The 21471-nt window shown below is 47.6% G+C and overlaps 1 protein-coding gene across 17 annotated transcripts in view; it reads left to right on the forward strand.

The window, feature by feature from the left end:
* NCOR2 (nuclear receptor corepressor 2) overlaps positions 1 to 21471 on the forward strand; it is a 412272-nt gene that overhangs the window by 212619 nt on the left and 178182 nt on the right. For 14 of the 17 annotated variants that reach the window (XM_073313442.2, XM_073313441.2, XM_073313453.2 and 11 more), the window contains one exon: positions 19335 to 19391. The exons of 1 other annotated variant lie outside the window; for it this stretch is intronic. In XM_073313442.2, the coding sequence (XP_073169543.2) occupies positions 19335 to 19391 (57 nt within the window). Of the gene's footprint in view, positions 1 to 18785; positions 18893 to 18928; positions 19014 to 19334; positions 19392 to 21471 lie in introns of those variants that run through there. 2 more of the 17 variants (XM_073313458.2, XM_073313457.2) reach the window with 2 other exon arrangements.

The following is a 21471-nucleotide window of genomic DNA, read 5'->3' on the forward strand; positions in this document are numbered from 1 at the left end:
AAAGATGAGGACCACAGGATCATGCAGTCACTTAGTGGAGTAAGCTTTTCTCAATAATGTGGGGGCAGACGTCGCTTGTTGGGTGGGGTTTTGAGCACGTTGGGTTGGTTGGAACCGTGGGTCAGGGCGGATTGGTTTGTTGTCTTTGTTTCACAGTCTGATGGTTAGCTGGATAACTGAAACGTTCTACTGATGATCTGAGAAAGGACTGGAGAGAAGACAGAGCACCATCATGGCCTGAGGGCTCAGGAAGGTTGTTCCAATCCTAGGGATCACTCTTTCATGGTACTTGCGAGGTACACAGTGGAAGGTATAAATGCAGTGCTTGGATTTTTGCGGCAGGAGGGGCAGGCAGAGCTGGACTGTTCCTCAAACAGTGTCATCTGCTGGAAGTGCCAAGGTCCCATTCAAACAGCACCGAGTTACAATACTGCCTACCTAGCTTGCTTGGGGCTGCTGGTGTCACTGAAGTGTTCAGTGGATGGTGCTGAAAAGAATGTGAAGAACCATGTGAGCTGAAATGTGCCGTCGAGAGCAAATGGTTACAATGAACTGGAAGCAGCTGAGCATGATGGCTTGGCTTCAGTTCTTAGTTTGTGGTTTCAGTTTGTTTGTGTTCTGCAGTTCATACCCCAATCCTGCTAATATTCATTCCTGCCCAAAACCTGGCTTTGGTTTTCCTATGAACCTTTGCAGTAGCATGTGCTTGTTCAAAACGGATGTGAATCAAACGGAGGTCAAGTCCGACTCCAGATGACTAAATAACATACTTCTTCCACGTGTAGCTCTGTTAATGGCCACGTGACGGCTGGGATGTGGAAGGCAGATGCTGCTTCTCTTCTCTTTTGAGGGATCCCATGTAGAATAATGTGAGGACACATTTTAATGGATTTATCCCTGGGTAAAAAAATTTTTTTTTAATAGAAGGCCCAGCAGGCTGCCAGCCTAGGGCTGTGAACTGAGATCACTCGTCTGTTGCTGGTGCAGCCTCTGGAGGAGGGACCAGAACATTTGTGGGATTCTACATGCACAGACATATGAATCAAATCAGTCTTGCAATCGGCTCTCTAATAACACACAGGACAAGGGGTTGTGTTGTGTTTATTCAGCTCACCCCTCTTCCGATGCAGCTGCCCTGAAGAGGGATCTCCCAGATCCTGCTACAGACAACTACCAGGAGATTCCGCGTCTCCCCCCACCTACTTCCCAGTGCTGCCTTTCTCTTTCATGCCCACTGCTGCCTTTCTCAGGTGTGCATTTAACTCCTTTGGGGGCTCAGTACCAGGGGAGGTTGACAAACTGAGATGTAGAGAGGCAGTGTCAATTGCTGGAGAAAGCAGGGTTGCTGGGGAGCTAAGCATCTGTATTTTGATTCAAAGGGGGTGGAGGTGGAGAGAAATGGTGTGTCTTTTAAGGCATAGAAAGTAGAAAGATATCCAAGTCCCACAGCAATACAGCCAGCCAGGCAGCCGAGACAGGCTGTTCCAGGGTGAGAGGGAAAGTTGGAATCTGTATTTTGGGGTGATAATGCATCCCTTGATCCATCTGTTTGAATTCAGGAGGAGGAAAACCAGGCACTTGTTTAAACACCAAAGCAAGGGATTAGTGCTTCACCCCAAACTGGAGTGTCTGCTTCCACAAGTGTGTGTGCCCCCCCCTCCCCCCTTACAGGCTGTGCCAGGCAAGAGAGGAGAACACCATGCTAGAGACTGTGGGAAATCAAGTTAGCCAGCTATTGTGTGACCTACTTTCGTTTTGGCTATAGCTGTGATTCTTCAGGGGTGAGTGGATTCTAATTTTAGCCTTGTGGTTCATCAGGGAATTATATTTCTTCCCACCAGCACATTGGGCAAGTGGCACAGAGGAGCCCTGTTATGTATGGGGGCACAGAATATCGGTTGGCGTTGTCTGCATCAAAGCTTTCCTCAGAATCCAGGCTCTCCTTAGCCGTTCACCTTAACACTGTTGTGAGTCTCTTCCTCCCTGTGACCTGCTTTACCAGTGTGATTTGAAAGGTGTCTCTGCATCAGGGAGAGTTATGATCTTTGGCAAATTTGACCTGTGATCCCTTTCTTACTATATGCAATGTGCTGGACAAGTTAATCGTATTCCGGAAACACATGGCCGTGCAGATGGGACTAAAGAAGAAGGTAGAAAAGTGCAGGGATCTTCACGGACTTTGTTCTGAGAGAACTGGCTGCATTTGCTTTTTGGGTGAGATTTTCAAAGGCATAAGTGGCAGTGAAGCGCACAGTCGCCATGGACATTCATCTCACGGCCATTTGTGCCTTTGAAAATCTCTGCTGTGTGTGTTGATCCGAGACGCTTTGTCATTCCATCCTCAGTGGGCGTTGGAAATTGCGCCTGCCAGATTTTGCACTTGCCCCCCTTTTGCGTACAAGCCCATGACATGGAATAACTGTGCTGGGACCACCCAGACTGTGCATACAGAGGTGGGCCTTGTGCCCACAGAGGGGTGTCACGTGGCCAGATGCAGTCTGAGGGCTTGTCTGCACAGCAAACCAGGGTATGAATCTACAATGTCCCAGCTTGCTGCACAGGATGAACCTCGTCACGGCTGAGTGTGCTCTGGGGCTTTCAGCACGCTGTAGTGAACGTTCGTATACAGCAGGCTCGGGGGCTGTGGATTCACACCCTGGTTTGCTGTGCAGCAACCCGCCGTGTAGAGAAGGCTCTAAATAAAAGCACGTTTGAGATGTGGCCCAGTGTTTTTGCTGCTGCCCGAGGACCAAAGCACGACTGCAGAAAGGGTGACATTTTCAGAGTTACCCAAGTCCCATTTTCAAAAGTGGCAGAGGCGCGTGGGAGCCTGTCACATACAAGTACTTTCTGAAAATGTTACTCTGGGTCAGTTTACAAACTGTCCTGGGAACCCTCCTCTTGATTTGACATTTGCTGCTTGACACTCTGTGGGATTCTGCGAAGGGCACGCGGGGCCATGGCATTCGCAGCCACCCAAGGTATGTTCATTTCACACAGTAGCGTTCCCTGCTCCTTGGGCTCACCGCCAGGAGAGCAGTCCTGAGTTACCCAATGGAATCTGTTTCTCTAGCCATTGTGAATTGCTGCCAGAGGTTGGTGCACGGTCGGTAATGATATAGTCACAATTATTATGTAAGAGGAAAATGGGCGAACACTTGAATTTAACTGTGCAAGTGACCTTCAGTCTCCCCTGTGGGAGAGAAGGAAATTAGTCCTCCTGGGCTGCATTATTGTCTCAAGGCAGCCTCCCCTGTCATTTTCGCATTAAATCCCCATAACCAGGGCACATGCACTGGGTATATTGTTAATAATATTTTTATTCCACAAGGCGGTTCAGTGGAGATTCCCTGCTGCCCCCCACCCCCCCCTTTTTCTTCCCGCTTATATATATATATATTTTTTCTGACATTGCTGACAATTTGGCTTGACATTTCTGGCCCTGAGTAACTCTGGTTTTAAGCAAAAATTCCAGGTCTCTTGTTCAGTGCTGGGTGGGTTTTTTTGGTTTTTTTTTTTTTCTTCCCCCAATTACTTTTTGAATGGAAGTCATCACACTTTTGGTTTTGTTCAGATCTGATTTGTCAGAGTGCCCTGGAGGACGCTCTCCGGCTCCAGTCAGCAGTCCCTCTCCATGCCGCGTCTGAGCGGAGCCCACTAGTGCAGTGGCTGTTTGTGGCCATTAATTCTGCTCTCTGAATTCCCCATCATTGTACACACACGCAAAGAGTCACTCGCAGCCCACTGTCAGTGCATGCCTGTGTGTCGGTTTATATGATTTCAAGCAAGTCTCTGTTCATGGAGGGAAATCAGTGGCTCGGAGGGACTGCTCATGGGAGAGGGGAACCTCTAACTGGTAGGTCACTGGGTTGGAATGTAACCCAAGGTGGAGGTGATGCATCAGATCGAAATAAGTTTGGTGGGTCTCTGTCCTGTTCCCATGTTCCAGTCTATGGCATACTGTCCAGCATGGCAATTTTCAGGCTGCCTATTACTGACAGGAGAGGCTCAGGATTTGGATAGCTCAATCTCCGTGGCCCCTCCTTTCAATCAAGATCACATGCCTTTCAAAAAAAATATGTTCTCGCTCAATTGCAAGATGTGGGCTTGATGCAGAAATTGCTGGGGGAAATTCCTTGGCCTGTGCTATGTGGATTGATGGTCCCGTCTGGCCTAAAGTTCTTTGAAGCTGTGAATCCTCTAAACCTTAAAAGGCCATATCTGCACTGGAGAGAGAGAGAGAAGTTTCAAAATAGTTTCCAAACCTGGCTTAAAATCTATAAATTGATTTTGGATGCAGTTTGGCCACCTTGGTGGAGCAGGCCAAGCCATACCAGACCCTTACTGAGACAGCGGCTTTATGCTGGGTGAAGCAGTGACTGGCTGTGCGGACATTTAAATGACCATCTCTAGAGATGAGTTGGGCAGCTCAAACCTTGCTGAGAACTACTGCGGTCTGAAGGCTCTGGAAAGCATCTACCTTCGGAAGAACTTCCCTGCAACAGGAGAGCTAGAACTTACTGTAATTTCACACTTATATCTCAGTAGCCCTAAGACACCAACCAGGTCAGGGCCCCATTGTGCTAGGTCCCACCCCCTCTCTGTAACGCTCACCCCGTGTTCCCCTCCCCCAATACTGCCTCCTTCCTGCCCCCTCTGCCTCCTTCCCACCCCCTTTCTGTAACGCTCACCCCACATTCCCCTCCCCCATTACTGCCTCCTTCCCGCCCCCTCGGCCTCCTTCCCACCCCCTCTCTGTAACACTCACCCTGCATTCCCCTCCCCCATTACTGCCTCCTTCTCGCCCCCACATTCCCCTCCTCCATTTTGCCCCCTTCCCTACCCTTCCTGAAATTCTCTGTAGAGCTGCTTGTGTGTGGAAGGAGGGAGCTACACTTACAGCACATCTCTGGGCAGCCATATACCTGCATCTCCTTCAGCTATTTCTTCCCTATCTTGGGGCTCGGCTATTTTACCCCCATTGTTTGTTCATATCTGGGGCAGAGAAGGTGCTGACTGAATTGGGACTCTAGTTAAAGCCACACACCTTTCTCCACCTAGCTCAGTGCGCGGTGAGGCTCAAACCCTGGCTTTCCTGGTGTCGCAAGGCTATAATTGAGATTCAGCCCAGAGACTTGATGGCTTTTATCTCTCTCCCGTGAGACAGCCAGTCTCTGATCTGAGTGTCGGAGCTGTCCTTTGAAACACAGGCACATCCGCTTTCCTTTCAAGTGTCGAGCTCATCACTTCTCTCTCTTTTGGAGGGGAAGAGTTAATGTCAAGATGCTCACTGCCGCTTTTTATGTTCAGCGCCACTGCTGTGGGACCATGATTAACCACAGTGTCACGCGGGTTTGGATGTAAATCTTTGGATGTAACCTTCTCCATCGCAGGTGCAGGTGCTGAAGGGTTGTGGCATGCTTGCCCTTTCAGGTTTTCCTGTCAGGCTTTTGAAAAACAGAGTTGGATGCAGTGCAGCCAGTGGAAGCCGGCAACAATGTCTGTTTGGCTCTTGGGATTGTGTCGGTGGGAATCAATAAGATGACATTTTAATTTGTTTTCTGTCTCAGTGCTTGTTCCTTCAGAAAGGCACTGCTATGTATCTATAAATACAACAGGGTGGTAGAAAATTGAAATTCAAAGGATTTTTTTTATACTCCTACTGCTCTTATGTCTGTATGGAATGTATTTCCCTGACTATCCATTTGCCCTCATAAAGCATGTTCAGCATTGCTGGTTCTTCCATAAATAAGTGAATAAATAAATAAAGCTTTTAATGTTCCCAAGTAGAATCTAGCCTCTTGTTGTCTATTTAGTTCCCCTGTTGCAACAGGATTAACCCACTTGCCCTTTAAAGGGCATGGGGTGTGATTTTGATCCCATAGTGGTTTTACACCAGTGTAACTGTGACTTCAGTGGACTTATTCCTGATTTATACTGGCCAGTATACATCAGGGCGACAGTGTCAATGTGAAAACCCTGTGTTAAATAAATCTGTATCAGTAGAACACCTTTTGAATGGGGCTGTCGATTAATCGCAGTTAACTCATACAATTAACTCCAAAATATGAATCGTGATTAAAAAACTTAATCGCGTTTAATCACAATTTTATTCACAATGTTAAATAATAGAATACCAATTGAAATGTATTAACTATTTTGGATGTTTTCCTAAATTTTCATATAAATTGTATTCTGTGTTGTAATTGAAATCAAAGTGTATATTATTTTTGATTACAAATATTTGCACTGTATAAATGATAAACAAAAGAAGTAGTATTTTTCAATTCACCTCATACGAGTATTGTAGTGCAATCTCTTTGTCATGAAAGTGCAACTTGTAAATGTAATTTAAAAAAAAATAATGGTTTTATGTGGTTACATAACTGCACTCACAAACAAAACAATGTAAAACTTCAGAGCCTGCAAGTCCACTCAGTCCTACTTCTTGTTCAGCCAACTGCTAAGACAAACAAGTTTGTTTACATTTACAGGGGATAATGCTGCCCTCTTCTTACTTACAATGTCATCTGAAAGTGAGAACACGCATTTGCATGGCACTTTTGTAGCCAGCATTACAAGGTATTTATGTGCCAGATATGCTAAACATTCGTGTGCCCCTTCATGCTTCGGCCACCATTCCAGAGGACATGCTTCCATGCTGATGACACGCGTTAAAAAAATAATGCGCTCATTAAATTTGTGACTGAACTCCTCAGGAGGACTGAGTGTATGTTCCCTGCTCTGTTTTACCCGCATTCTGGCACATATTTTATGGTATAGGAGTCTCGAATGATGACCCAGCACGTTGTTCGTTTTAAGAACACTTTCACTGCAGATTTGACCAAAAAAACCAAAGATACCAATGTGAGATTTCTAAAGAAAGCTACAGCACTCGACCCAAGGTTTAAGCATCTGAAGTGCCTTCCAAAAACTGAGAGAGATGAGGTGTGGAGCATGATTTCAGAAGTCTTAATAGAGCAACACTCCGATGTGGAAACTACAGAACCCAAACCACCAAAAAGAAAATCAACCTTCTGCTGGTGGCATCTGACTCAGAAGATGAAAATGAACATGCGTTGGACTGTACTGCTTTGGATTGTTATTGAGCAGAACCAGTCATCAGCATGGATGCATATCCCCTGGAATGGTGGTTGAAGCATGAAGGGACATATGAATCTTTAGCACATCTGGCAAGTAAATATCTTGCAACGCTGGCCATGAGAACGCCTCTTCTCGCTTTCAGGTGACATTGGAAACAAGAAGTGGGCAGCATTATGTCCTGCAAATGTAAACAAATTTGTTTGTCTGATCAATTGGCTGAACAAGAAATAGGACTGAGTGGACTGGTGCTAAAGTTTTACATTATTTTATTTTTGAATGCAGGTTTTTTTGGTACATAATTCTACATTTGTAAATTCAACTTTCATGACAAAGAGATTGCACTACAGTACTTGTATTAGGTGAATTGAAAAATACTATTTCTTTTTTTACAGTGCAAATACTTGTAATCAGAAATAAATATAAAGTAAGCACTGTACACTTTATATTCTTTGTTGTAATTGAAATCAGTATATTTGAAAATGTAGAAACCGTGCAAACGTTTAAATGAATGGTAATTTAAAAAAAAAATTTAATCGCTTGACAGCCCTACTTTTGAACATTAAAGCTGAAATAATTTTAAAAATCTAATTTACGTTGCATCATTTATTGATGTATTTATTTTATTTTTTGAGCTCTGCCTATTTGGACAACTAAACAAAAAAGACTGATTGGTTTCACTTTTGTTTCCGGTCAGTTTCACACACAGGTTCTGATGTGCTAGACAGTGAGGCCAGATTTTCCTTTTGATTGTTACAGTGGAACAGTTAAAGAGGAAAGATATATTTTTTCTTGACATTTAAAAATATGAGGTAAGCATCGTTTTAGTATTACAGATGTGTTGCAAACTGATAAAATTCAATCTTCTGAAGCACCCAGCACCTTGGAATTCTTTTGCTTTCCATCAGAGATTTAAAGCAAAATAGACTTTTGCCCTCCATCTATTATCTTCCCCCAGGATCAGAAGTTCCATGTAAGTGTGGGATTTTCTCTGTCTACTGAGAGTCATCCAGCCCAAGCGATACTGTATCCTAGGCTTTCAGAGGGGTTGGAAATAACTGCAGGAAGTGCGGTAACTCCCAGAAGCTCTGAGGAGAGGAGCGTAAGCCGTACTGTACAGAGCCTCTGACAAATAGATGCTTTCCTATAATTTTGCTGATGACTAGACTTTACTGTCACTTCCAAAGGCCTCCTTAGCATTTCAGTTTTCATTTTTTAAAGTGCCTTCTGAATGGGAGATCACTTTGCAGTCTGCTGGCTGGGATATTTATATATAATTCCATCCCCAACCTTGAAGGTCTGCACCTCTGTCACTTGGTGTGATGGAGTATGACACACTCAGCCACAGAAACCCACTTAAAATGTCTAGCAGAAGACAAGAACTTGGAGACAAGAGTGGAACAGAAATGAGTCGGTCAGTCACGCTCTGCACAGGAAATGTTGAGAGGATTATTAATACACATCTCCAATATGACCCATTTCCCCAGTTTTCTTCTTATGCTTGATGAGTCATTTGCAAACAAAGTTGTTTGCAGCACAACGCATTGCAGATACTACGTGCTAGGTAGAATTCCAGTAACACTCTTTCAAACTTTCCAGTTGTGCTTTTGCAAGTAGAATAGCAGCGCAGAAGTCAGGGTGCCCGCAATGCCTACTTCAGGGAGTTCCCAGAGGGAGTGGTGTACATGCTCCTGAAAAGTTTTATTCTCAGCTCTTCAACTGTGGGACCAATTGATGGCTATGTGAATTCCACACGTTGCGCGTTCCTTTGTTTCACAAGAGTGCTCGCATCACTGAGGAGACAGGAATAATAACCCCCTTGCTGTATTGGTGCTATAGGGATTTCATGATTCATGGAAGGGAGTTACGTCTCTCCTCTAACTCCACCCCGGTAGTCGAGATCAGACAGAAGGCTTTGATTAGCAGACCCTGGATTTGATTTTTGAGGACATTGGTCCAATACTGAGGCCTGGTCTATGCTAGAAAATTTAATGGACCCAGTTACGTCACTCAGTGGTATGAAAAATCCACACCCCTGAGTGATGTAGTTAAGCTGACCTAAGTCCTCACGTAGACTGCTAGGTGGACAAAAGAATTCTTCTAGCTAGTGCCTCTTGGGGAGGTGGATTACCTGCACCGATGAGAGAGCCCCTCCTGCCAGCGTCGGTAGCATCTACACTGACGCACTGCAGTGTTTCAAGTGTAGACAAGCCTCTGAGATTGCCACCTGCTGCATTGGCAAATCACCATCCTGCAGAACCCTAGGTGTTCCTGGGCGGTTTCCAATTCAAGTTTGGGCCAGGCCAAACCCTGCTTAGCTTGTAAGATGTGCCAAAATGCCATGGTGGTTTGACTCCAGATGAAATGCACCTGGAGTCAGGAGAAAATAAGGGCTTTCTTGGTGTCTAGAAATTAAAACCTTCCAGATGGGGGCCAGTATTGATAAGCTGCAATCCTGTCCCCAGCTATCTTTTAATCTTAATGCAAAAGACAGCATATGCAAGAGAGACCTTTACATTTGAAATAATGAAACTGTGATTATTTCGGTCTTTTGCAGAATATATGAGTTTGATTCTGATCTGAGGTTTACACCAATCTGACTGCATTGACTTCAGTGGAGTTACTTCTTATTTGCACCATTGTAACTGAGATCAGAATACATCCTGCTGCTTTAATATACAAGTCTTGCTACCCAGCCTGTGGTGGTGAATTCATGATCTAAATGGCCAGGACAGAACGTAATCACACAGTGAACGCTTTCAGCACTGCTCTGGGTATTCTCCTGCCTCTTTAAAGGATTTGCTTGTCTCAGTGCAGGACGTGCCTGATCCTGAATGAGAGTGCTTATATTCTTAGGCATGGCCTGGCTTTGATCGCTGCATTTTCTGTCTATGAAATGCTATAAATAACCCTGAGAGCATGGTTCAGCACTGGCGGCTGAGAGTGTATATGGAAGGATGGTTGGAAAAATTCCAGGAGAACGCCCCCTTCTAATTCCGGATCCACTTTCTCAAAATAACTTTGTGTTTCCTCATCTTCAGGTTTTGGTTTTTTTCCCAAAGCTTGCTAACCCCTCTGATATATTGGGAGGTTTGGGAGTCAGAGGTTGCTGTGCTGGATTGTGATCCCTACAAGAAGCTCAGGCTGCCTGTAAATTGCTGGAATGGACCCTTTTTTCTCCCCTCCCATGCCAAGATTCAGCAAAGGGAAAACCAGGTTTGTGTTCCCAGATTGAGGGTCCCACTGAAAACCTTTGCCATGAATATTTCTAGACCTGCATGGAGATTTTCGTGGCCCCTCACGGAGCTTCTTCCATATGATGTCACCATTGTTTTCAGGAGCAGTTTAAGGGGCATAATCCTGATATTGGCAGGGGTGCCCCATCCAGCACAGAATCAGTGAGAAACAAAGGGTTAAATTGGGACTCGCCAGCCCAGTGTCCAGCAGGGGGCAATGTGGATGTAGGAGTCCTCGGGGGTATGAGGCACCAAGCCTCCAGGAGCCATGGCTGTGCTCGGACAGGATGTACAGGCCAGTGGGAATCGGTGGAGGGGACTGGTCATCCTTCCCCCTTGGAAGATGCCCATGGTGCTGTTGGAATCAGGCCAGAGCAGCCCCTGCTCTTAGCCAGAACATGGAGTGTGACTGCGGCCAGCACCTTAGATGGGCCTAAGGAGGATTTTTGTGTGCTCTGTCCCTGCTCCTTTCATGCCCCTTAGGACGAAGGACAGCCTAGTCCCTAGAGAGGGAAATCAAGGAGTTCATCTGGGATGTGAAGTCTGGGAAGGCAGAGTGGGGATGCTAGGGGCAGACTTTCAGTGGAGGCCCATCTTTTGGGATGTAGCTGGAAATGTAAATGGATCTCGGTGCCAGTCAGTGTTAATCCACCCCAGGTTGTTTGTGGTATGTCTGGCCCCCCAGCAGCAGCCAGAGACATGACGACGCGTGGAACGGGACGCAGCAGGGAGATGCAAAGCAAACTGTGAAGCATGGTGAAAAACGAGTCCACTCCTTGGGGCCACAGCATGGCTCGAGCTTCTCGGGCTGATGAGCACTGACCCCTTTGGGGATGCCAGTTCCCAGCACCAGGAGGTGAAAAGGAAACTGCTCACTGCGCCGGGTGTAACTCAGCGGGTTTTTAGCTCGCTGTTGTTTGTAACGCCCCGTTAGAGCTGTGACATGACACGTCTGTCCCACCCCAAATGGGAAATAACCACGCCCACCCCCTGGTGACTGCCACACGGCAGAATGAGGCCTCTTTCCAGCATACTCCGGGAAGCAGCTGGCGATCAATTCTGTGCAATTGTGCTGTTTCAGCTGCACAAGGGTGGGTAGGCCGTGATCACCATGCATTGCAGAGCCCTGCCCTGCAGGAGGCATCTGTGCACCGGGCCACCAGGGGGTACGAGGGGGATCCCCTAATGTGGCGAAGGCATTAGACTGGCAGTCAGGAGAGGTGGGTTCTATTTCCAACTCCACTGCTGGGCGACCTTGGGTCGGTCACTCCCCTGCTCTGTGCCTTTATCTTCCGACCCCTTGTCTACCTTGACTGTAAACACTTTGAGGCAGGGACTGTCCCTCCCTGTGAGCCCTGGTCTCTGTTTGGGCCTCCTGGTGCTACTGGAAAGCTCCTAAATCATTTGCCCATAGACCCCTACATCCCCATGTGAAGAGCTAATGCTTTGCCTTTTATATTCCGTCCAGTCGCACCTCGCAGTGTGTCCTTTCCTAAAAGCGTCGCAGAGGAGGCTTCTCCGCAGCCCTAGCAAGAAATCGAACTCTGCTCTCGCTTACATCGGTGCTAAATCCGGAGTCACTCCACTCAAGTAGAGTGGCTGTGGTGTAAAAGGGAGCAGAATTCTGCCCCCAACGTGCTCCTGTGCTGCCAATGACTCCATTCAGATGCTGAGCCACTGATGGATGGTATGTCAGGAATCTGTGCTGAGTCTGGAAAAGGGGCCATTAACTGCTGGCTGAGGAACAGTGGCGGGAATAGAAAACCAGTGGGATTTTCATTCATCGCACTAAGAACAATGCCTAGATTTGCTTGTTAATGTCTTGGTGGCAGAGCAGTGGAGTGTTTCTTTGTTAAATAACACACATTCAGAACTCTGGGCTTGCTGACTGAGTGTGAGGATGGACACGCTGTAGGGTTGATCATTATGGGCTCGGTATGCTCCTGATGAAATCAATAGGGAAAAAATCCCACTGCTTCACAGGGAAGTAGCATTGAGCCCTAATCCTGATCCCCATTAGGTGCCCATGGAAGGGCACAGCAGCAGTGGGGAATGGGCACCATTCTGCTGCAAAGATCCCGCTAATGTAGGAGGAGCTCTAAGCCTCCTTTGCACACTGCCCGTTCGCCTGCCTTCCTGGACCAGGCTCTTTTGTCCTCTGAGCCTGCAGAACTGGAGCGTGTTCTCCTGATGCTGTTCGTCCTTCAGCAAAAGTCTTCTATTAGGAGTGTGGGGAAACTTTGGATAGCTAATAGATGTCATTAACATCTCTGCCACCCAGCTCTCGCCTCTGCCTGTGTGGCCTTTTAAATAGCTTGTTACAGTTGTGTTAGGATCTGATAAATGCAGCAAGGAGCATCAGCAATTACGTTGTGTGTCAAGTGTTAATCAGGCAGCTTTCGGGATAGGCATTGCTCGGTGTACATACAGCGAGATGCCGTGCCCAGAATACTGTCCCCAGCACTGTTACATTCTGGAGATGTGTACGTTAATCAGTTAACGCGAGAGGAACGATGTCAGTCCTTTTGATTCTCAGCTACGTTCTCCCTGCAGTGTTTTGCCTCTGGTCATCTCGTTAAGTTGTCTAACTATGACAAGTGTGTTTATAGATCTCCCAGAGACCTGGAAATTCTTGGCTCATTGGGGTTAAACTTCTAAATGTTTAATATTGACGAGTCCAGGGACAGGCTTAACTCATACGAATTAGTGAGGATGAATGCACAGCCATGGAAACACATATATTACTTAACATGCAGAACTAACATGTAGTGACCTTTGTCAGATGCGTGCCCAAGCCTCAGAGTGTGCAGCTCACTAATGGCATTGATAGACTCCAGTTGGCTTTTGTTGACTGGTTTGTATTAGTTACAGAACAACTGAGGCTTGTTTAACTTCCATTTCCTCCCCTCTTTTTAAAAAAAGAAAGAAGACTAGAAATTAAATGCAATAACTTCAACAGCGCAATATGAAAAGTTGTCAGTTGGGGTGAACTGGTTTTAAGGTTGAATCCTAAGCATTACATGACAGTCTTTTTAATTATGTCATCACATAGACCAGTGGTCCCCAACCTTTCTGTGGGAATAGCACATTCCCAGAAGACTGTGGCGGGCACCGGACACCCCACCGCCGGAGAACCGCCCGCTGGAATCCCACCGAGAAGCGGCAGCGGAAGAAGCGTCACCACCGAAATGCCGCCGAGAAACGGTAACGCCTCTAGGTGTCTCCGCTTCTCGGCAGCATTTCGGCGGCCAGTTCCCCAGTGGCTGCGCTCGGCGGCGGGGTGACTTGCGGGTGCACAAAAATGCCCTGGCAGGCGCCATGGCACCCACAAGCACCGCGTTGGGGACCACTGACATAGACTTTCTCAGGCATTAGTATAATGGTTTTAGTTTTTGGAACTTTAGATACATGTGTATCTAAAATGTATGCCGATGTAAAGTCATGTAATTATAGTCTGTTCCAACGTCTGTGTGTAAGGGGCGGAGTTAAGGTGGTGGTGTTCAACCGTAGCTCGATGTGCAGCCATTGCAGTGGTGTATTTTTGCATGAGATTATGTTCTGCTACAGCAGTGGTGAAGCATGGTGGGGGTAGTTTAACTTTATAATGAGATGCTACATTTAATTTCACAGGTAGGGATCTATACAACTGCAATCTATGGAGCTGTGATGGCATTATATGAACAGTGCTGGCTACAGAATGGTGTGTTTTCCCTTCTTAATGAATCTGGCAGGAAATCTACAGTACAAGCCATTGTTTCCTAACGGAAGGGATCTCGCATGGAAAAGTCCCTTTTTGGCAGTTGTCCCTTTTTATGAGTAGGGATAAACGTTTTTCTTATCATGCAGGCCATATGTTACATCCCATTGATACAGTGCTTTACAAACGGTAGCATTGGTGTTCATGGAGACGTTCCCTGGCTGTGGTCCGTAGATCGCTTGCTGGTAGCCCCATGAGGCTGACTTCTCCTTGTTCCCAGTTGTGAAATGGCAATTAAAGAAGCTAAAAATACCATATTACCGCATCAAGCTGTTTTCCCATGTAAGCTGTGGCCTGTGGGTGCCACAGGGGTGTGGTAAGGTGCGAGGGCAAGTTGGGTGATCTCTTTTCAGATGTGGCACATGCTGCGGAAAGAGTGTGCGAACCGTGGTGTTAGTGGGGATCCTAAATTCTTATCCGCTGTCACAGCCGTCTCTCGTAGAGCGGGGGAGCTTCCAGCTAGCATCCCACTTTCATTAGTTGGGGAGCAGAGCGGCCGTACGGGGTTAAAGCAAAAGACACTTTGAGAGGGCAGCCTTCTCCATAGTGTGTACTTCAGCCTGATAGTTTGGCTTGTATGGTTTCTTAGCTACCTGACTGACCCGTTAGTGGAGCTGATCTTTTAGCTTTCAGGTTAGAACTTGTGCGTTTGGAGCCTAAGCATGAGAGTTCAAATCCTCTGCTTTCTCCCGGTGTAGCTGATGGGGCATGTCTGCCTCAAATAGCCGAGCCCAACAAGAGGAGTTTAAAGACGCTTCGTGCACAAGAATAAATACCATTGCGTTGTGTAAAAAGCAACATTTTCTTTTTAATCAAACAACATGCTGTAATCAAGTCCCATTTAAGGCAAATATTTTCTTTGTCTTTTCATCGAATTCATACATTCCAAGGCCAGAAGGGACCATTGTGATAATCTAATATAACACAGGCCATGCCGGAGAGAGAGCCATTACATTCCCAAATATATGTCGCAAGATACATTCTGGCAACTTCACAGATATTCAGGGACTAGCAGAATTCTCAGCACCGAGGCGTTTTCACGGAGATTTTGATGGATGAAATGCAAGACAATTAAGCTGCATCTCTTCGCTGCTAGTTTGCTGTTTGTAGCTAATTGAATTGCATCACTGGTCGCTGAAGTGATCTGGGGTTGACTGGAATATAGCCTGCCTTGGTGAGAACAGAAACCAAGTGTAGATAATACAACTGACCACTGGGTGGCTTCCATGTCTGCGAGATAAACCCAGCTCTGAATGCTCGCATCGTCTTTTTTGCAAATCTGTGGTGGGACAGATTGTTGGTCGTTACTTATAACGTGCTATCGCACCCCCAACCCCGCTACAGACTTTGAAGCACCCCTCCCTCTATAGGGAATGGTCATGTATCAAATGACCCAAACAGAAGAGACTTGGAAAAACAGGGGAAATCAAATAGTCATCTCAGGGATTTGGCTTCCCAGACATGGCCCTGCCAGTGAGAAAGCCTTGCCCCCTGCCTGACAATCACAGCCTCACCGATTTCAGTTGTCTTGGTGGGGCATAGAGTGAAATGTGGGCCTGCATCTACCATGGCCCTAGACTAAAAGGCTTGATATTGTGGTAAGGGGACCTCGAAGTGTGTCCGATGGCTCTCTGCCAGCTAGTGCTGTGTGCAGATTATAGGCACCACTGATTCCCAGGCAGACAGCTGTGAGCTGCAAATGCAGCAGCTACTGGATCATCTTCAGGGGATGCCCAAGAAGGAGCAAATGGCAAAAATCTAGCCGGGCATTGTCCACCTTTGAGAGGAAAGTCTGTCTGGGCATTGAGAGAGTTGGCCTTGCTGAGCTCCATCCCAACATTATCTGTTAGCCTCTTAGTTTTGAGTTTAGCGATTCCTCCTGGTCCTGCGTATTGTAGGTAGACTTTTATACTGGGCTAAATATGCAAGAAAGGGGCGACCCAAAGAACCATGTATTTTTTGCAGCATGTTTCTCTTTGCCCTTTGCTGGAACTGCATTTATTTGTGTTTACAAATAAACTTTCTCCTTCCTCTCTCTCCACCTGCTGGATCCATCAGTGAAGTCACAATCCTCCGCTTATGGTGTCACACACAATCCCCGTGAAGTGTCTCCACTGGGGGACCAGCAAGGAGAAACAATCCTTTGTTAATGAGGAGAGTGACAAGGAACCTTGTTAGAAACACACAGAGAAAATGTTAGGTGAGCGTTATCGTTAGGGGAAAAGACTGTTCTTTCCAGAGACTGATGTTCCTGGTTCATCTCTGGAACAAGTACAGCCCAGGCAGGCAGCAATGCAATCTCTCCACACTGAATCCACCCACTTGCCTCACCCCAGAGCTGGATGGTCCACATCTGGGGATGACAGGACAGTTCCTTCATTTGCCAGCCATGGCGCCGGTTGCGCTGGTGGTTTCTGTGATGTGGATACCGTTCCACTAAGAACAAGCCTGCTGCACCAACTCAGTTCACAGCGGCCACTTAATAGGCAAGGGACAGTTCGGGGAGGGGAAGGGGGGAATGAGACCCCACCAAGGCACCTTTTAAAATCTCTTGCATGTTTTCTTCACTTGGCAGGAGTCCCTCTCCCAACCCCATCTGGGCTGGCTGCATAGTTTACTAGCACCTCGATTCCACTCTGTGCTTTTGGTTAGGGCCCTTCACACCTGCTTTTTATTTGCTGTACTCTAGTTGCAAGAGCCGTGAGCCAGGCTGCAGCTTGTAGCTGGTTTGTTGGGTGGTAGTTCAAATGCAAACCAATGTGATGGCCCCATGCTGGGCCAGACTAGCCTTTGAGTATCAGGGGGAGCCTGTGAATATTGGGGATGGGGCACTGGCCTTTCAGAGTGAGGGTGGAAATACCAGGGCTGGCTCTGCTCTCATGTCCCTCATTTCATGCTGGCGTAACACCACAGATTTCAGTGAGTTGCTCCTGGCCTTATGCTGGGGTGAGTGAGGTCAGAAGCAGACCCCTGTTGTATCTGGAAATTAGAGACAGGGAAGGGGTTGCTATAAAATTCCCGGAGCCAAGTCTCACCTCTGCACCCAGCCAGCTGTCTGCTTCTCCTCTAAGCATTGCTTGGGTGTTAGCTTGGTGGAGCTTATCCCTGCCTCAGCTGCTCTGGGGGTATTTTCCCCTTCAGCATCCCCTGGAGTGGGAAGGGGTGTGCCAGGAATATGTTTTATCTGTATCTCTCAGCAGGCCATGGCTATGGGGCTGTCTAGTGGATAGAGTGCTGGTCTGGGGCTGGAGAGATCTGGGTTCTATTCCTGGCTCTGCTGTTGACCAACCTTGCCCAAATCATTTAAATGCTCTGTGCCTCAGTTTCCCCACCTGTAAAATGGGGGTCATGATATTGACCTCCGTAGTAAAGTTCTCTGAGCTCTACTGATGAGATGTGCTGTGTACGAGCTGCATGCTGGTGGTGGTATTACTCTTCCTGGTGAGGAAGGCTCTTTTGCTGCATGATTCAGTTATATTGGGGTGATGTTAGCTGAATTAGTTCCAGATGACAACAATGTGAGAGGAGAATCCGTCTCATTGCACCCACACATCCTGCAGCCCCTGGAATAGTTTGAAACTCATCCTGGTTTGCTGGGCAAATTTTCATTTGTCAGGTGAGCTCTCTGGGGCTGGTTAGTGGATGACTGCAGATATGAGCTCCTTCTTTGTTCCTGGGACCAAACCTGCAAAAGTGCTCACATGCAAATCAGCTCTTCTGTGTGGGTGTGCAAGGAATTTCCACACCTTTGATCTGCATTTGCACTTTTGGGGCTCTGCCCTGATGATGAAGGGAATAGATAGTTATAAATCTTGGGAAACATAATAAAGCCCTTGCATTTGCTGGATGAGGGTCGAGGTGAGCTGTCAGCACGGCATGTGGGGGATTAGCGAGGCATCTCCCATCACAAAACATTGTAAGTGCATCCAGCTGTGGACAGGCATCAGCGTGAGAGGGTTATGTGCTTTGCTGTCAGAGAGGGGCCCGCATCAGCCCCCTCGATCTAAATACCCCAAAAGTTGAAATCCTGATCCAAATTTGGCAATTTATAGTGCACTTAACGGAAACCCTGCCCTCAGGCTGCCCAGCCTGGAGAGTGTTTGAAATTCAGATCCCAAGCTTGTGGCTCTAGCCCATCTCTCAGGTGAACGTGCTTCAAGAAGGATTTTTTCGACTCCGCTGTGTTTTAAAACCCTGGGGGAGCTGATGGCGCTCCCCATGCTAAGCCCTTCTAGGCAGCAGTGGAATTTTATTCCCCCCACCTTCTAACCCTCTTGAATGCTTAAAATTCTATGTTTTATTTTATTAAGTGTGTATAAAAATCCATCTCCGCAGCCCCTGATACTGCCAGGTGTTTTGTTTTATGTGCTCAGTGCTGGGTAACCTCAGCAGCGTAAAGCGATCCAGACCTATCGGGCTGTTGGTACCAATCACTGAGAAGCCTGGCTTTGCAAGGAAGAGAGCTTTTGACGGAACATGTCATCTTTTATTTAGCTCCCCCACCCCCGCCTCCCCTGCAGTGAACCCCTGGCTCTTTTCAGGCCTGTTTAATTAGTAACCACTGAGCACAGGATGAGACATGTTCCCGCTCTCCTAGCAAGTGCCAGGTAGTTTGGCCGGGGAGCGGGGGATGTGTGTTGTACTGCGGAGGGGAGAGGGAAGCTAGCAAGGGAAGGAGCTAAGGGCAGCTCAGATGTAATGATCACATGTTCAGTGAGAGGATGAATCCTGGAAAGGGCATCTCTCTCTGGCTCTGCCTGCTCCCTCTCCCGCCCCCTCGTGCTGCGCTCGTGCTGAGGTAATTGTACAGAATCCAGCCGCCTGCAAAGCGAAAGAGAATTCAGTTGCTACTGTGAGCAGCCGAAGGGCTCCTGAATGAGCGAGCGCTGAGGACGAGGGGGCGGCTGGGGCAGCATGGAGTAGGTTCCGGCGTCTGGATTGTTTTCTGCAGCTCCTCTGCGGACTGTGCAGGTTAAACTGAGCCAGCGGTGCCCTTTGCCTGCAGTGCTGTGTTGCGGATCTGGGAGCTCTGCTGCTTTTAGCCTTTTCTTTCCCCTGGCACCTTGGTGGGGGGTAGCTGAGGAGGGGGGGTGGGAGTGGGGGTTGAGTTTAGCAGCAGTTTAAAAAAACTGAACAAAAGGTTTTGAGCAGGGAGAAAAATGAACCCTGGGACTGAAATTCTGATTGGCGAGAGAAATAACTTCTCTTCCTGTCCCCTCTCCCCCCCCTCTTCTTTGCAGAAAAAAGCAGAAGCGGCCCACAGGATCCTGGAAGGATTGGGCCCCCAAGTGGAACTGGTAAGTCGTGCCTCACAGTGCGGGGATTTGGAGGGCAGCCAACTTCGTAGAGGTCTTGGAGACCGGCGCACCATCCTGTGTGTATGTGTAAGCCATAAGAAGGAAGTGTTCTGCTGGCCAGAACATGTCACTGGTGTGCACCAAAGGAGGAAGCAAAGCAGATAGGATGAATAATCTCTCTCTCTCACACACACACTCACACCCCACCCCAGGTAGCTGTGTTCTGGGAGCCTTAGCCTGTTTTCCCTGCTTCTACCTCAGACGAAGGCAGAACGGCGGGAGGGACTTACCCCAAATTTCATTGGTGCCTGACGCTGCCGTTGTGAATCCGTGATGCTAATGTTGTCCTCCACCACGTTCCTGGTCCTATGCGTTCAGCACCTCAGTGACTGGTGAACATCAGGATGCCGTGTGTGGACGATCTCATTGTGGGTCCCCCTCCCCAGCACAGTTATAATAGGATCACATGGGGGAGGGTGGCAGGAGAGGTGTCAGAGGAGTATGTTCCAGAAGTGCTAGTTCTAGACTGGAGTGACCTGTCAGCAGTAATTATGTGAAGTTGTAAGAGTCCAGCTCCAGTCTCTCTCAGCTGCATGTCGTACTTGTGGGAGCAGTGCAAATTCCATCAGCGTTATCCATGGTTGCTGTCAAATTCAGCTGTCCCCTCCCATCTACCCAACACACCCTGCTCTGTCTCCAGCAATGCAAGTGACTATATGATTCCTGAGCTGTAGGTGAAAACAGCTCCTTGCGGGGCACTGTGTTGGGGCTTCCCAGGAGAACTCCCTCTACACTATACAAAGGGAGCAGCTGGGTGTGGGGAGGATTGAGTCCTGTATCACGCTGAGCACCTTTAGCAAGATGCTGAGACCCCTTAGCACCCACTGACTGCAGCCTTGCACAGACCGGTACTTTTAGGTAAAGTGTGTGTGTTGGAATCTGCCAGATGACTAGCCCTTGGGAAGATGGGGGCGGCAGGGAGCTGTCCTTGCCAGTTTTAATTCAGAAGTGTTTGGGATAGCATGGCATTAATCTCGTGTGTGTGTGTGTGTGTGTGTGTGTGTGTAAAATATATATTAGCTTTCTTGTGACACTTCCTGTGTGCACACACACACAGGAGGTGTCACAAGGAAGTTAATGATCCCCCGGTTCACATCTCAGTTAGGGAGATGGTGCATAACTGTGTCTGCTTGTAGTCCCCAAGGAGTTAATCCCTTCAGAGTCTCTCTCTGCTTCTCAGGTTGGCTGTGTCGGGGATTGGTGCTGGTACTTTAAATGTGGTGTGTTTAAATAATAAATAAATGGCACCGGGTGGTGGTTACTGAGGCTAAGCCTGTCTCTCTTTCCCAGCCTAATCACTGTCCGTTCCAGCCCCTCTTCTGAGGGGGGCATGGAAACCTGGCCTGTACGCACATGCTCCAGAACGGGGCTTACGTTCTTTTCTAATCCCTCACTCCCTGCCATGTTGTGATTAGCACAACAGGGCCCCAGCCATGACAAGGGCCCTCGAGAAGCTACTGGGACTCAAGAAATAATGTTCATACGCAGCTACTCTTCTGTATCAGAAAGGAAATTACCTCAGGAAGGAGGACAGAGCTTTCCATGCCTGCCTCGCTTGGTATTCCTCCTCTTTAGAAGGTCTGGTGATATAGGCACATACAACAGTCCTAGGCGACCCTCAAGCCTGAGAGTTTCTTGTGCCGCTCTGGGTCCCTTGGAGCCAGTTGCATGAGAAAGGGCTGCAGAATTTTCCTGAGTTCACTTGAAATACAGCTGTGAGAATTGCTCCTGGCTTCGCTGTGGGCATGGCGGTCTCACTAATATTTGTTCAAGAGTGCTCTGGTTACTATAGTCAAACAGAGGTGGTGACAGATAAACGGCTGCTTGATCAGGAGGCAGCTTGCCAGGTGCTGATTGCTCAAAGCAAGAGGTCACGGAGGAATTTGGTTAGTCAAAACTGAGAGAGGCAGAGGTCATACAAAACCACGGATTGCAATCTGGGGCTGAGGGGAACATCCTGATAGCGTTAAGGTGTTAATGGCAGGGTTGAATCTAGGGCTCCACCTCCTCAAGGTAGCGA

This window comes from Lepidochelys kempii, chromosome 15, assembly GCF_965140285.1.
Source record: "Lepidochelys kempii isolate rLepKem1 chromosome 15, rLepKem1.hap1, whole genome shotgun sequence".
NCBI classification, from domain to species: domain Eukaryota; kingdom Metazoa; phylum Chordata; order Testudines; family Cheloniidae; genus Lepidochelys; species Lepidochelys kempii.